This window comes from Procambarus clarkii, chromosome 81 (assembly GCF_040958095.1).
Source record: "Procambarus clarkii isolate CNS0578487 chromosome 81, FALCON_Pclarkii_2.0, whole genome shotgun sequence".
Classification (NCBI taxonomy): Eukaryota; Metazoa; Arthropoda; class Malacostraca; order Decapoda; family Cambaridae; genus Procambarus; species Procambarus clarkii.
The window spans coordinates 22,441,902-22,459,583 of NC_091230.1; the positions used below are offsets into that span (position 1 = coordinate 22,441,902).

The window sequence follows — 17,682 nt, forward strand, 5'->3', positions numbered from 1 at the left end:
TTCCCATTAATCCCACTAATGACATCCACAAACCTATTTCCCACTAATGACATCTGTAATTACATTAATACATGCTCCCTAATGGTTCCATAAAAAAAAAAAAAAAAAAAAAAAAGGGGCGAGCTTTCCATCCAATCAAAAGATGGTCACCCTGTCAATGAAGCAAAATGGGTCCAGGACAATGACAGGAGAGGATATATGGTCGAAATGCACCATCGCCAGTAGAGTTCCAACATTAATTCAAGACAGCCTTGCTACAGAGCAGACAGCCAACCCCTGCCTTATTCAAGCTTCCCTGGTCTCCCCCCCTCCCCCTCATCAAAGCTCTCCACTCCCGTCCTTCGTCGAGCTCCCCGTCTCGCCCAAGCGTCGGCCACCTTCAGCACTACATCCTACCAGACTCCGCCAGTATCGCGTAACAAGCTTCCTTAACTCGACAATCAATCTTGACAAGTCATTTCATTTCCAACATCCAGCTGCTGCAACCAAACTAATCAACATCAAAACCACCAATGTGTTGTGGTTCTGAATGTGTTGTCATCCAAAATTGTTCATGTTGCAGCTCCATAGTTGCATCACTGCAAAAGCTTAAACATCCCTTTTCCCCGGTGATGAATATAAACCAGACAGAAAACATTGCTCACCGTTTCAAGTGATGAACAGTTTAAATATCTTATGTGTGAAAATGGAAAAGAGTGAGCCAAGATGTATACAGTAATTAGATATTTGAATTCAGAGGGCTACATCACCAAATGGTAGTTCAGCAAGAACCCTTGTTTAAGAATACGAAGTAGCTATGTACTGTAGTACGAATGTGAAAACTGGAATTGGAACGGCAGAAATGGGCACCGAGGCTTTCGCAGTGGAGGAGAACAAAAATAAATATAAACATGAATGGTACAGAGTGCAAAATTAACGAGCTGCAAGAGTGATTAGCGTATACCAGTATAATTTAGGCTTTACACAGTAGAACATGAATGACTTGTTATGTACGTGCATGCATTAGTGAATTTGATTGTAGTAGATGAAAACCAAGAAGATTGGCCTTCATACGCGTGAACAATGTACCTGACGTGGAAAGGAACCGGGCTGGGTGGAAATGGTTTACAAGGATTGATTGAATGTAATTGTTTATACTGTATATGACAGTTGTGCAATATACCTAGTCTTATGAAAGTGTGGTGGTGCTGCTGCTGTGGAGGAGTGTTGGTTTATCGTTTGTGCTAGTGTGAACAACAATAAATAAACATTTTAAATCGATGATCTCTAACAACCCTGCTTTCTACTAACTCTTCAACCGATGCCTCCTCACCCGATTAAAAGGGGAAACAGGAATACTGTAATAATAATAATAATATCAATCCCATCCTCAGTCTTTCCCACAACCCTTCACTTTAATGAAGCGCCCTACAATTAGAACATTTCAAATTACAATGCAAGTACAATACTGCAATATAAATCTAGATATTTGGTATAGTCCTGTTTCCCATGCTCTATGGCTACATCTACCAAATAAATCTTAATTTCATGCACTCATGCAATTGGCATCACCCAGGAAAATGTTACAGTTTTTCCTATGGACCAGCCACAACCACCACCTTAAGACTACCAATCCTGGAATACGTATTTTTCCCCATTACGGCCTCATCAAAATATTTAAGTTTGATTTGATACACTATCCTAAGACGTACTCACTTAAAATTGGGAGTCCTATTTACATAAGAATCTAATCAGTTTGGGGCAAGATTATCAAGAGAAATAGTAGTATACTGTGCAAACCTGCCAAAAATTGGCCGAAATGCTGTGCGTATTGATGCCTTTAGGTATAGTATATACTAGCTCTATCTCGAAATCCAACATTCTGCGACTCGTTGTATGCATGTACCTTTACCTAAATTGTTATATTATTAAGTGAGGAGGGAAGGGGGGGGGGGAAGGATGTGTCAACTTCAAGATGCAGCGAGTAGTTTTCCGACAGAGGGCTCGACCTTGTTTATCAAGTACTATACTGAAGCCAATTAAGCACGACCTGCATTATACAATTGCATCCACTTCCCCAAATTGGTTCCACTACTTTCGATGCTTTCTTCAGAGGCATCCCCAATAAACCTAACATCTCTGCCAACTATTTCTTGCCAATAGCCTTCTCAGGTCTACATTATATATTCAATATGTTTTATGCCAACAAGTCTACCTATCAATATTTATTTATTCTACTCCTATTTTTAATCCATCATCACTTCCCTAATTCTCCGTTTCATGTGGCAAACAGACCAACCTAGAATTGATAAGAGCAATTCCCAGAATCAAAGGAAATACTTAGGAATCAAAGGCTCAAGATGTTAAAATGGAGCATCTGTCCATTAGCCATATCTCTCACTAGCAACACTACTACTTGAACAAGTCAAAGATTCTCTATACATATTGGTGCCTTGTTTCCTGTCACTTCACATGCTCGCCATTATTGGCCCTGGCTTCATTTCATACTATATTTTTTTTTTTTATTTATTTATATACAAGAAGGTACATTGGGTTTGTGAGAATACATAGCATAGTATTTACAATCTTGTAAAGCCACTAGTACGCACAGCGTTTCGGGCAGAAATACTGTAAATTAACAATTCCTTACCGACAAGTAGCACCAGAGCCTGATGATGTTGATGTCCTTCTTGACCTGGTTGTAGTTTTAGCAGAAGTCTTCTTAGTGTTGGTTGAAGAGATTAAAGCCTTGGCAGGTGCAGAAGTTTTTCTTCTGACAGACACTGTATTTGGAAGATTTTCCAGGCTCCCTCCTAGAATGCTGTAAAAAAAAAAAAAAATAATAATGCCAATATGGGTGCCGAATTCTATGCACCCGTGTCTTTAAAATACAATATTAAAATTTTTCAATTATTAAATGCTTTAATTTCTCGTTAGAGCTATAAATATACCATAGATGTATTACGCAGTACAGTTAGTGTCAAATGCTGAAAAGTCAAGATTTTCGTCTTACAAATTCGATTTAACAAATATCAAAAAGTATTCCTCATTTGTTGTATTCCAACTATAGTATTGCAAAAGCAGCAATTTAACAACACTGATTATTTTTAATGGTAAATTTATACAATACAATAATACAAATGAAGATATATTTTTGGCACAAATATAGATTAATGGTACTAGGAAATTTAAAACCTATGGTCAGCCACAGCGAGAATGCAAGTGTTTTACTCTCAATAAATATCTTTAGCTATTTATTAAAGCTTTTAGTAAAAGTTTCAGCTACAAGAGATGCAGAAATATCCGACGTGGCCTGTACATCGCAGGCAAATGTGGCAAAATGCAGACGAGGCCTTAAAGACAGGCGAGTTATGGAAGCAGATATATAGGAAAATGAAGAAAGATCAACCAAAGTTCTACATAGAAAACTATAATGACAAATTTACCAAGAAATATGATGCAATTACAGTATGATGAATGTTTTTGAGCATGGAAGGATGTAATGAACAAATGGACAATTTTTTAGGTTTCAAACCCAAGCCATTAACAATCGAGACGTGTATGAAATGTATGCTAAATTTATTTTCTTAAACATTCGTGCTAACAATTTGAGATTTCTCAGTAAATGTGTATAGTAGGGAAAGGGCGAGAAAACAAAATTTGTTGCTCCATATTAAAACTATAGCCAGAGCTATTAAAAAATAAAGATTGTCTTATTGAATAAAAATTTCTAGGGTTAGTACTCAAAAACTATAGGATCACAGCTCTTGGCTGATTTTACTAAATCGCTGTATGGAAATACACGTACCTGATAAGTTTACTAGGAGCTGAGGCTTTACGTGGTGATGCATTGACTGCAGTGTTGACTCTAGTCGGTCTGGTAGTACTGTTCCGCAGTGTCCGAGTAGACGGCACCAAAGGCACAGAGGTTGTGGGAGCACGCAGCTTGCTGCCGTGTGATTTTCCAGGAGAGTCCACTGAATGAGCCTGGCTGACAGTAGTGCCAAGTCCTCCACCTATACTACTCTCTCCTTCCCTGTGGAACCATAAGTCAATAAGAATACACCGTTACCCAAGGCTACCACACAATACTTTACAAGAATGAGACATACCAGTGCTGTACACTTAAGACATTTCCTGCCTTAGCCTAGGTTACCAACATTTAGTTTTTCCCCCTCCCAAGCTTCATGCCACTTAAAAACTACTTTTACAAGACTCAATTCCTTCAGTCATATTACTCTTGTGTGCAATAGCTTTTTTAGTCTCTCTTGCCACATTCCTAAATGCAAATTCATTATCGTGTTTGTCCAAAAAGCTTGGGAAATTCACCACATCCTTTCCACGTGATTACACCATTACTAGCAAGAACTGGTATAATAATTAAGGGAATTTGTACAAGTATGAGAGGCCCCGACTAGTACATACACGAGGCTAGTCAAGACCACTTCTTCATGCAGCTAAACAGTTTTATCACTTTGAACATTTTTCCTACATCAGGATTTCACCATTTTTCTATCCCTGATTGACTAATAAAATTTAGAAAGAAAAATACCTCCATCAGTTACAGTGCCCAGGCATTTTGAACTTGTCAACTACTTCCTAGGATTTTCTTTTACCACCATTTTCTTTTACCACCAAGGGAGCCGGTCGGCCGAACAGACAGCACGCTGGACTTGTGATCCTGGGTTCGATCCCAGGCGCCGGCGAGAAACAATGGGCAGAGTTTCTTTCACCCTATGCCCCTGTTACCCAATAGTAAAATAGGTACCTGGGTGTTAGTCAGCTGTCACGGGTTGCTTCCTGGGGGGTGGAGGCCTGGTCAAGGACCGGGCCGCGGGGACACTAAAGCCCCGAAATCATCTCAAGATAACCTCTCAAGGTAACATTTCACATGCTGTTTAAAGCTTTCCATTGCCATAACTTGATTGCCAATGAAAGTACAGTAATCAGTTATATTTCACCAAGTCTACAAACCATTAAACTACTCTGCACTCATCCTCTCCATACATGAAATGGCGGATGAATGGAATTTTTCTAATCGTATACAAAACACACCCGAATCTTTTTTCCTTGCCCTCTCGCGTGATCTTGTCCACAAACTATACACAGTGAGCAACCCTGGCATATTCATGCATTAATATCAAACCATTACAAGTTACACAAATCTCATTTAAAACCTCATGGCATTTAAATATTTAAAACACTGCAGACATGCTAAATAAAAAGATTGAAATTAATTCCATATTCACTACTTTCATTTAGAAATGAAAGTAACCGATGAGAATTCTTGTGCAATTTTTGGGGCAATAGAAATCTTTAAAAGGATCAAATGGGGTTTCCTACTAGTGTTGGAGTTACAATTTTGTAGGGAATATTAATCCTTTAAGGAACCTGCTAAACTTTTAAATAATCTGTAATGTGCCACAAAGCTAGTTGCCACATTAATCGTGTATTGCACTAAAAATTACCATTTACCAAGGGAAAGAATATAAAATGAATGACAACTAACTGCAAAGACCAGCTTAATTATTAAGGTACTGTACTGGGTCTATATAATGATATTGTATACCCTCTGATATCAGTAATGAATAAAATATATCAAAGAAATTGAATACTAAAGTATTACTATAAAAAAAAAAGGGGGGGGGGGCTTCCACGTACATTTTTCTCATCAGAAATGAAAATAAAACGGCTTTAAAAATGTGTCAATTGCATCAGTTGGTACAAATTAAATTTACATTTGGAGGAAAAAAATTGGGTACAGAAACCGACACTGCTGCTACCAATTACAGTAGTATCATGTGTATTTTATTAGATGCTGAAAAAGATTGGCACATTTACAAACAAGCTTGTTCATAAATACCATTTAAAAGAAACAAACAGCTTTAATAAACAAATCAGTTAGGTGTAATGGTTTGTATTATCAGTACGATTTCAAATCATGCTTTTATATACAACCAAGTACTGTATGTTCACAAATGACTGGTCTTGCTTTCATTTAGCACTTATGGTGCAGCTCAAACTTAAATTAGTGTACTGTGTACTCTTGTTCAAATGGATGAATTACAACGAGCCCCCGCTTCCAGTCTGTCCGACATTCCGTTTCATCCAGTGTCAAATAGAAACAATATATGTAAGCTCATTAATATTTTAATAAATGACAAATCTATTTAATATAAATATACAATAGTCTTTAGAGTCCCGTACTCTCTATCAGAGAGAGTCCAGGATGAACCCAAATGTAGTCACTTTCAAATGTGCGAGCTGGGACATTTGTTTCTGACAAGAGAACTTAATAATTTGACAACTACAGTATACTCTTAAAACTTTCTTCCAAAATTAAGAATTCAAGTTTAATGCTGCTCTTAAATTTTAGCTACTGTATACATTCATAATGAACCCCAATTAGTAAATTATTAACATCAGTAGTGGTACTGTAGTGTAATTACAAACATTTTCAATTACAGTAAAATAATAAATTACTGTGCTTTTGTAATAAGGTTATAAAATATTGGCAAGGATTTGAAATCTTTAAATGCAAATTTAAAAAAATAGGATGCAGAATTTTTTATTTTTTTTTTTTTTTTTTTTTATTTTTAGTTTTTTTAAACTTACATATTCGCCCCACAAATCTTAAAATACAGAAAACAACGACGTCTTGCTCCATCCTGGACAATTGTCAAGTTGTGTGCAGAAAGAGGGGCAGAGAAAGTCAATTTATGTAAGGAGCGAGGTGAAAAGTAGATTAGTTTGAAATACAGGAATCTGGTGGAAGTACAGAAAAAGAAACCTGCAGACCTAATGGCAGAGAGAATGGGGCAAAATAAACAGATTTAAATACAAATGAGGATCCTATACTTCGATCTTATTCCTACTACAATTCAACCTTAACTTTTACCTAGCCTTCTTACCTTGTACTGTATATCGACTTCCCCCCCTGACCCTCTTTATGAAACGTCATAATGGTCCAGGATGGATAAACATCACTTCCTTTACTTTCAGATTTATGGGTTGAATTCAGCCAAGTTATTGTGACTTACTGTCTGCCTTTGGCAAATTATAATTTTTATATGTAGTCTAATTATTTAAATATATTGAATAAATACTAACTAGCAAGTCAATGAATTCTGTGTATTGTTACACAGAATTATATGATTGCCCAATCAGTAGCCTCTATATTTTACATAGAAAATGCAAGATACTGTGCATTCAACCTCAAGGCTGGATGGATGTCAAGCTCATGCTCCGCCAGAGTTCCAAGAAAACTACATTTTCCTCATTTCATGCCGATATCTGTCAAATGTCTCTAGTATACAACTGCCCAAGAAAAATTAGTACATAGTGCATACAAAACCTGGAGCTACAGGTAACCATGTATCAAGTTTTCATTTTTATAGTTTGTTCTTTTGGGGATAGGAGTCAGGCATTTGCTCGACAAAGAGTCAAGAGATCTTCGCAACGTATTATTCATTATTTACTGCAAGATTTTAACTGAAATGAGGCAAATTTTCGGCAAAAAAGGCATACACGTCCCAGAAACTGAATGAAAGAGTTTGTATAGTTAAAATTTTAAACCTCCAAACCAACAATGAAAATCAAAACCGATAAATAATACTGTACATTCACTCATTTTTTGTGTAAAAAGTCTTTAATTTTCAATATCCATTGCTAGACAGTAAAGAACATTCAGAGATTATCACAGCTAAAAGATAATTACTTTTACAAGAATCCATAATTTGTCATAAATACCTGGAAGAGAGCATTAATGGCGTGCGTGGATTCATGGTGGGGGAGCGACGACAACGCTGGGAGAGAGGCGACAGCGCCCGCAGGCGGTCCAAATCCCGATGTAGGGCCTGCAAATACAGCATGAATTAAACATCTTGGCGTGAAACTTAAGCATTTAGGAAATTAATGAGCATAAACTTTCATGCAATTTTAGTTAAAGGGACAGATTCAATTATTATATGAAATGCACATTTAGTAATCCAATGCACAGTATATTTCTGCCAAAATAATTAGTTCAAAATGTTAACCTACAGTAACTGAACTTTTAACAAATCTGTACAAAGTAGCATATGCCATAGATTGCAAGACCAAAGACAGTGAAAGCTACAGCATAATGCTATTTGTTGTAATTCAGTGTAATTCACAGATTACCAAGATTTGGGTGTCAATTACGGAAATAATTAATGACATATTGCAAGTCATGATAGACACTGTTCTATAATAAATGAAAATACAGTACAGTAGCCAATATTAAACTAACATTGTTGCATTAGAGCACAAGATTTAGGCACAAGCCAAACTTTGTTACACTGCTACATACATAAATATATGTAAACAGCCTAGCTTACCCATATACAAGCCACTTAAGACTTAAGAATATCCAAAAACCAACATTTAAATTGTCGTTACAAATTTAAGTTTATGTATTGGAAAACTTTATTGTATTTGATAAAACTTGTTCATGGACTAAATTGCCCCTCTGTTGACACCATAAAGTCTTGTGTACCATAAAAGGTCATTTAACTTAATAAATACAAACGTTTTAATTTCGCTAAAAATCTGAAAGTGTATAAATTCAGGGCATTAGTTGCCTCAAGGAGATGCCCGAGCTAACGTGCCCCAAGCTGCCAGAGGGTACTGGGTACACACTTATCTTCCCCCGTCATAGCTGAAATAAATGCCCTTGTGAGCCTACGGCCTGGATATACCTCGATCCCACTACCACTCCAAATAATTAAAGTCCCCATTGCAGGAGCCCCAAGATCTTACAAGAACCAACACAAGGAGGTCAGGCATTGACAGATGTAAACAAACCCAGGCGGCCCAAGACCCCTCCCCTTATCTTATCTCTTATTTCTCCCTCGTGAGCAGCGATAACACGCGATCTAACACCTGCAACACGTGCGCCGGTGCTTGGCCGCTATCACGGCCGGACTGAGGGATAAAACTCAAGTTCAAGGGCGAGGTAAAGGCCAAAATAACTCACCCGTGGAGGGCCCATCCTCCTCCTTTCACTTTCCGGAGGAGAATTTAAATGTAGTGCGGGTCCGCGGCAAGAGATGGCGCGCGCGCCCCCGCACCTCACTGTTCTCAACCCTCAACCACCACAAACTACTCTAAACAACCATTTACATTCACCCTAAATCAACAACAACACTCATATATCCCTCCCATTTATCTCTCCCAACAACAGAAATATTACCTCATATTCATCTAAATCACATTAATATTTCTCTAGTAATAAATTTAGTTGGCAACATTTCAATCTTAAAATCAGCTAAAACATTAACTTGCGGACATTACAATGTGCCGTTACTTAATTTAACAATTACGCTTATCAATTGTTAAATTAAGTAACCCGTCATTATGTAATCGACTTTAATGATTATAGGATAATTTGCAAAGATTTAAAAAAGGAGTCCAATCAAGCAGGAAATTTCCTGGATAGCTCCTGTAATGTTTCTCATATAAACTTGAAGACACGTGCGTGCATAAGGCAGTACAGTGTGTTATTGCGTGCGAGGCGTTACGGTTGGAGTGCGTTCACTAACGCAAAAGTTGTCGGGGGGAGGGGGGGGGATGGGACTGACCGTTACAACGACTGAATGGCACTCTAGAACAGTTAATACTTCAACAACTGGTGCCGCTTTAATGTCATGTACGCACGCACACACCACCCGCAACCAACACACACACACACACCACCCGCAACCAACACACACACACACACACCACCCGCAACCAACACACACACACACACCACCCGCAACCAACACACACACACACACCACCCGCAACCAACACACACACACACACCACCCGCAACCAACACACACACACACACCACCCGCAACCAACACACACACACACCACCCGCAACCAACACACACACACACACACCACCCGCAACCAACACACACACACACACACACCACCCGCAACCAACACACACACACACACACACCACCCGCAACCAACACACACACACACACCACCCGCAACCAACACACACACACACACCACCCGCAACCAACACACACACACACACCACCCGCAACCAACACACATACACACACCACCCGCAACCAACACACACACACACACCACCCGCAACCAACACACACACACACCACCCGCAACCAACACACACACACACACACCACCCGCAACCAACACACACACACACACACACACACCACCCGCAACCAACACACACTCCAGCAACTCACACATGCACGCACCCCAGCAACACACTCACACACACGCACCACGGCAACACACACATGCACGCACCCCCGCAAGCAAGCACAACTAGGTGAATACACACACACACACACACCAATTCTCTATGCCAAGTTGTACACATTAATGTACACATTAATATCTTTTTTAATGTCTGTATTTTTTTCTTTTACCTAGGTTAGGGCCTATCTGCAAAGCTATACACAAAGCACACAGCCCATGAGAAAATTATTAAGAGTTGGTAGTTAATACATCTAATCTCCAGCTTGTACAACTTTACAACACATTTGGGAAGGCTCAAAGTGTTGCCAAGAGACAGGTTGGAGAACCAAAGTGTTGCCAAGAGACAGGTTGCAGAACCAAAGTGTTGCCAAGAGACAGGTTGGAGAACCAAAGTGTTGCCAAGAGACAGGTTGCAGAACCAAAGTGTTGCCAAGAGACAGGTTGCAGAACCAAAGTGTTGCCAAGAGACAGGTTGCAGAACCAAAGTGTTGCCAAGAGACAGGTTGGAGAACCAAAGTGTTGCCAAGAGACAGGTTGCAGAACCAAAGTGTTGCCAAGAGACAGGTTGGAGAACCAAAGTGTTGCCAAGAGACAGGTTGGAGAACCAAAGTGTTGCCAAGAGACAGGTTGGAGAACCAAAGTGTTGCCAAGAGACAGGTTGCAGAACCATAGTGTTGCCAAGAGACAGGTTGGAGAACCAAAGTGTTGCCAAGAGACAGGTTGCAGAACCAAAGTGTTGCCAAGAGACAGGTTGCAGAACCAAAGTGTTGCCAAGAGACAGGTTGGAGAACCAAAGTGTTGCCAAGAGACAGGTTGGAGAACCAAAGTGTTGCCAAGAGACAGGTTGGAGAACCATAGTGTTGCCAAGAGACAGGTTGGAGAACCAAAGTGTTGCCAAGAGACAGGTTGCAGAACCAAAGTGTTGCCAAGAGACAGGTTGCAGAACCAAAGTGTTGCCAAGAGACAGGTTGGAGAACCAAAGTGTTGCCAAGAGACAGGTTGCAGAACCAAAGTGTTGCCAAGAGACAGGTTGCAGAACCAAAGTGTTGCCAAGAGACAGGTTGGAGAACCAAAGTGTTGCCAAGAGACAGGTTGCAGAACCAAAGTGTTGCCAAGAGACAGGTTGGAGAACCAAAGTGTTGCCAAGAGACAGGTTGGAGAACCAAAGTGTTGCCAAGAGACAGGTTGCAGAACCAAAGTGTTGCCAAGAGACAGGTTGCAGAACAACTTACAAAATAAATAAAACCTAATAACTAGGGAAGCAAAAACAAGAAACACATATAATCATAATATACACATTTTATCATCAGAGAGAGAGAGACAGCTGAGTGGACAGCGCTTCGGATACGTAGTCCTGAGGTTCCGGGTTCGATCCCCGATGGAGGCGGAGACAAATTTAGTCTCCGTGGTGTAGTGGTAAGACCTCGCCTGGCGTTCCGCGAGCGCTATGTCATGGGTTCGTATCCTGGCCGGGGAGGATTTACTGGGCGCAATTCCTTAACTGTAGCCTCTGTTTAACGCAACAGTAAAATGTGTACTTGGATGAAAAAACGATTCTTCGCGGCAGGGGATCGTATTCCAGGGACCATAGGATTAAGGACTTGCCCGAAACGCTACGCGTACTAGTGGCTCTACAAGAATGTAACAACTCTTGTATATATCTCAAAAAAAAAAAAAAAAAAAAAAAAAAAAAAAAAAAAAAAAAAAAAAAAAAAAAAAAAAAAATATGGCCAAAAATGTTTCTTTCACCCTGATGACCCTGTTACCTAGCAGTAAATAGCTACCAATGAGATATTGTCTCATAGACGTATTGGTGTGATATTGTACATTAAAAGGTATTCATAAGAATGGCTTAAAATAGTGTAAAAGTAGACTTAAAACGAACAAATAAATGAGAAACAAAAACTAAATTCTGCTTAGTGCCGAATCAAAAACACAAAAATTATAAACCACGTTTTTGTGGAGGACAATTAAGGAGAACCCGGACACCCTGGCTCTGTAAGCCCCCCTTGTAAGACCAGCCCCCTCCCCTTGTAAGACCAGCCTCCCCTTGTAAGACCAGCCCCCTCCCCCTCCTTCAAGACACACGGCTGACTTACAATAACACATATTACAACACACAATCACCGAGATATTACCTGTATTCATGTATTTATAAGTTGCAGCGGACACCGCACCAAGAAGAAGATGATGGTGAGATATGGATGATAATGGAAGGTGTGCATGGGAGGGGCCCAGCCAGCCTTGACCCCCTGTACCTCCTCCCACACCACCTCTCCCATGGTAACAAAGCCTGCCTCGACACCTCCCACACGGCCCTCCTCCTCCTCATCACGTATGTCACGCCTATCAAACATATTTATGTTCCGCTTTGGCTGGTACCTTATCCCAGACGTTCAGCCTTCCGCTGCCCGCCACACGCAGGTCCAGACTTTAAGCCTGCCACAAAGTCTGAGAAGCTACGTCACTGACAGGGAAGTTTCAGAACCTGACACAAACTCGCCATTTTGCTGTCTTTTGAACTTATTTGTTGCGAAGAGCAACGGCGTTTGCACGCTCACCAACCTGTAGCGTGCAACGCAACCCTCGGCCCTCTGAAAATTATAGGAAGCGATAGCACTGGTCAACATTGCAGGCGTGCAACAAGGTCAGGGTCAACACACACTAATGATACCCATTATCCTCAGACACACCATTGCCGCTCTGGGGTTCCTTGTCCTCTTGACGGCAATTCACATGTGTTTTTTCCCCGTATAAGTAATAATTGCAATTACGAAGCAATAAGATGCTTATCTTAATATGCTAAGAAGGTTAGGTAAGGTCGATGTTTTCTATGAAGCTTTTCAAGGTAAACTAAAATATTCACAATAAATTAGTATGTCACATATGCACGTATTTAATAAGTCAATATTGACTGTAAGAAAGTGCGAGAACGGGTTGATTCCTAAACAGGATATCATCATCATTTCAATTTTTGCACAATTCTGCGTTTGCTAAGCATATTACTGCTTTCGTCACAGTATTATTTACGTATCACTGAGAGGACACGGAGAGGGGCCTTGCTGGATTCATATATATGGTTCCCACACTCAATTTTGACACATCAAACACTTTATGTAGGGCATACATAAATCTGTGTATCTATGTATTTATGTATGTAGGTTAGCTTAGCATTTTAAAAGCACCGAATCACCTTCTGTGGTTGATTGTTCAATAAACCCTTGAACTATATGTTTAACACTTCTCTAACCCTGTCCATGGAGGACAGAAGAAAATGTATATATGCTGGTTAGCATTGTAAATGTCCGGCCACGTCTGTGGTAAATAATAATAATAATAATAATAATAAAACTCAATTCTGATTGCAATGTTGATCCTGGTTGCATCTTCTCTTACTAAACTGTGGGTATCAGGAACGGGAGGTGTTACAAGTGGTATTAGATAACCTATCTCTCACCTCGTTGCTTAGTGGGTATCCATTATTTAATTGAAATTGAAGTTGGTCAATTCTGATGTGATATGCTGGAAGCCTAGTCCCGCTACCTTAGACTTGGATTATTCTTTTGTCATACAATCTTAAAACTAATATATAAGAAACTTGAATGGTTTGGGGACCATTCAAGTTTGTATGTATATATATACATACAAACTGTCTATATATACTACAAACTATATATATATATATATATATATATATATATATATATATATATATATATATATATATATATATATATATATATATATATATATATATATATATATATATATATATTTGCCTAGTTGTGCTTGCGGGGGTTGAGCTCTGCTCTTTCGACCCGCCTCTCAGCTGGCAATCAATCAACTGTTACTAACTACTAACAATTTTTTGTTTTACCCACACACACATATCCCCAGGAAGCAGCCCGTAACACCTGTCTAACTCCCAGGTACCTATTTACCGCCAGGTAACAGGGGGCATCAAGGTGAAACAAACTTTGCCCATTTGTTTCTGCCTGGTCCGGGAATCGAACCCGGGCCACAGGATTACGAGTCCTGTGTGTACGTGCCTGCATGTGCGTGCATGCGTACGTGTGTCCCTCCCACGCCCTCTCGTACCAAACACCGAATCGACAATAATTTGCATAACATCACCTGCAAAGCGTAAAATGAGCGGTAGGTGGGTTAGCGCGGCGCCGCCCCTGGCCAGCCACCATTGTGTCCAGCAGCAGCAGCAGCAGCAGCAGCAGCAGCAGCAGCAGCAGCAGCAGCAGCAGCAGCAGCAGGCGACCTGGGGCCAGATTCACGCAAGCACTTACGAACGTGTACATCTTTCCTCAATCTTTGACGGCTTTGGTTACATTTATTAAACAGTTTACAAGCATGAAAACTTGCCAATCAACTGTTGTTATTGTTATAAACAGCCTCCTGGTGCTTCGAAGCTCACTAACTGCTTAATAGTTGTAAACAAAGCCGCCAAAGATTGAGAAAAGATGGACAGGTTCGTAAGTGCTTTCGTGAATCTGGCCCCAGGCAGGCACTACCAAGATTCCCATTGTCCCCAGCGGCTAAACTTACCCAATTGTCTTTGCAGTTACACCCGACAAAGCCTATGACGATTCTAGTGAGGAAATCTAACCCACAAAAATACAATCAGACGAAGGACGAAGGTTCTATGTAAACATCAGAGGTCCCAGGTTGTTCAACGTCCTCCCAGCGACTATAAGAAATATTGCCGGAACAACAGTGGACATCTTCAAGAGAAAACTGGACGGTTTTCTAAGAGAAGTTCCGGATCAGCCGGGTTGTGGTGGGTATGTAGGCCTGAGGGCCGCTCCAAGCAACAGCCTGGTGGACCAAACTCTCACAAGTCGAGCCTGGCCTCGGGCCGGGCTTGGGGAGTAGAAGAACTCCCAGAACCCCATCAACCAGGTATATGTGGGCCTGCGGGCCGCTCCAAGCAACAGCCTGGTGGACCAAACTCTCACAAGTCGAGCCTGGCCTCGGGCCGGGCTTGGGGAGTAGAAGAACTCCCAGAACCCCATCAACCAGGTATATGTGGGCCTGCGGGCCGCTCCAAGCAACAGCCTGGTGGACCAAACTCTCACAAGTCGAGCCTGGCCTCGGGCCGGGCTTGGGGAGTAGAAGAACTCCCAGAACCCCATCAACCAGGTATCAATGTAATGCAAATGCAATCACACCAAGGATCAGATGAAATGCAATTCCACTCCCCCTTCGAAATGTCGAAGAGGGAGTGGAACTGTAGCTCCTGGGTCCTGATGGTTCTATGCTCTTGACCCTCAAGATTACTGCCGTATTTCAGCTTGAAAGTCCGCATGGAGGTGGCTTCCACAACTTCTCTCAGTATAATATGTTTGTTTTCCACTCCACACAAAACACAAGCATCTTCTTGCCAGACAGACTCCTTTGAGTCTAACTTTTACCAATGTACTTTTGTTATATAATTGCTCTACTGGAAAGGGGTGTCATTGTCCACCTTTTATGTTCCTTTCAGTATTTTGTATGTAGTAATCATATCCCGCTGGCCTTTCTACATTACAATTCTTAGGTTGAGCTCCATTCACGCACCTTCCCAGGTATGTCCTATTGTCTTGGGTACCAGCCGTACTGTTGTTGTTGTTTAAGATTCGCTACTTGGAACAAAAAGTTCCAAGTAGCACGGGCTATGGTGAGCCCGATGTGGACTTACGTGGCACAGGAGCGGGGCTGTAACTAGTTGCAGCCCTACTGTAAACCTCTGAATTGATTGATTGATGAAGATTAAGCTACGCAAGAGGCGGCACGGGCATGAATAGCTCTTAAGAACCTCTGGACGTTTCCAGTCCTCTTTATATTCTTCAAGATCAGGATTGCGTGCCGGTGCTGCATACTCCAAAACTGGTATGACGTAGGCTATGGTCTTGTTAGAGTTCTTATTAAAAGTCATTAAAAACCTTGTTCTCGTGTTCACCAGCTTCACGGGAGACATCTCCCGTCACGCAGGGTGCAGTTGCGCCGCCACAGATCTCCAGTATCAGCTCTTGATACTTGTAAATGGCTCAAAAGGGCCACCACTTACGGGCTATTCATGCCCGTGCCACCTTTTGGGTGGCTTAATCTTCATCAATCAATCTTCACATATGCTGGTGACGTTGTCCTGTGTACCTCTGGTGTTTGTGCTGGTTACCTTGCAATTATTTCGGGGCTCAACGTCCCCGCGGCCCGGTCCTCGACTAGGTCTTCCCCTGGTCGCGAAGGGTCGGGAAGCATAACCTTAGGTGACCAACAACAGAAATAGGCCGATGCACACAATCAGACACGTCATGTCGTTGGAGGAAAGAAGAACCATCGGGGATATGATCACGACGTGCAAGATACTGGGTGCCGAGCAGGTACAGACACGACAGGACCACGTCGAAGGGGGTAAACCTAACACCCAAATTAGCCAAAAGTAGCATTAAAGGGAACTTTGATTATCATCAAGGTAGTGAGAATTGACATTTAGTAGAGAAGTGACTGTGATCGAATTTAACTAATTAGTTAGCTAGCTAGCTAGTTAGTTAGCTATCTCTGTCTGTCTGTCTATCTCTGTCTGTCTCTCTGTCTGTCTCTCTGTCTGTCTCTCTGTCTGTCTGTCTGTCTCTCTCTCTCTCTCTCTCTCTCTCTCTCTCTCTCTCTCTCTCTCTCTCTCTCTCTCTCTCTCTCTCTCTCTCTCTCTCTGTCTGTCTCTCTGACTGTCTCTCTGTCTGTCTCTCTGTCTGTCTCTCTGTCTGTCTCTCTCTCTCTCTCTCTCTCTCTCTCTCTCTCTCTCTCTCTCTCTCTCTCTCTCTCTCTCTCTCTCTCTCTCTCTCTCTCTCTCTCTCTCCTCTCAGCTGTCAGCAACATAAACAAATATAACATGCAGCTCACTCACGCGTTGACAGCTATCATAAACTGTTGTTGAGAGGTGTGGGAAGAAGGCCGGGGAGAGGACGACCAACGTGGCCGGAGTGAAGAACTGCTCAAGACACACACGAGGGCGTAAGAATACGCACAAGACGTCAATTCGGAGCTACCATACTGATAATCTACCATTTACGGGCTATTCATGCCCTTACCACCTCGTGGGTGGCTTAATCTTCATCATATATATATATATATATATATATATATATATATATATATATATATATATATATATATATATATATATATATATATATATATATATATATATATATATAGTATATATATATATATTCCCAACGTCAAGAAAACGGTCAGTTTAAAGTGTGGGCCCTTAACCTACCAGAGGACCCACAACAGAAAACGGGACAGTACGTCACTTTCGCCAGCCGCTTTCACTTTCTAGTACGACAATTTTTGGGCCGTATGTAACGCTTGCGATCGAAATGCGACGTTCTATGTAGGAGGACAGGTTGGCTCAAGGGGGGGTGTGGGGGTGGGGGTGATGACCCAACAGAAGACGGG

The 17,682-nt window shown here is 41.2% G+C and overlaps 1 protein-coding gene across 24 annotated transcripts in view; it reads right to left on the reverse strand.

The window, feature by feature from the left end:
* Positions 1-17,682, reverse strand: part of LOC123773018 (cytospin-A) — a 424,140-nt gene that overhangs the window by 102,482 nt on the left and 303,976 nt on the right. For 19 of the 24 annotated variants that reach the window (XM_069315372.1, XM_069315366.1, XM_069315374.1 and 16 more), the window contains 3 exons: positions 7,729-7,835; positions 3,788-4,015; positions 2,630-2,800 (listed from right to left, as the gene is read on the reverse strand). In XM_069315372.1, coding sequence (XP_069171473.1) covers positions 2,630-2,800; positions 3,788-4,015; positions 7,729-7,763 — 434 coding nt within the window. In that variant the 5' untranslated portion in view covers positions 7,764-7,835. Of the gene's footprint in view, positions 1-2,629; positions 2,801-3,787; positions 4,016-7,728; positions 7,839-8,757; positions 8,819-8,880; positions 9,021-17,682 lie in introns of those variants that run through there. The other 5 variants (XM_045766504.2, XM_045766502.2, XM_069315365.1 and 2 more) reach the window with 4 other exon arrangements.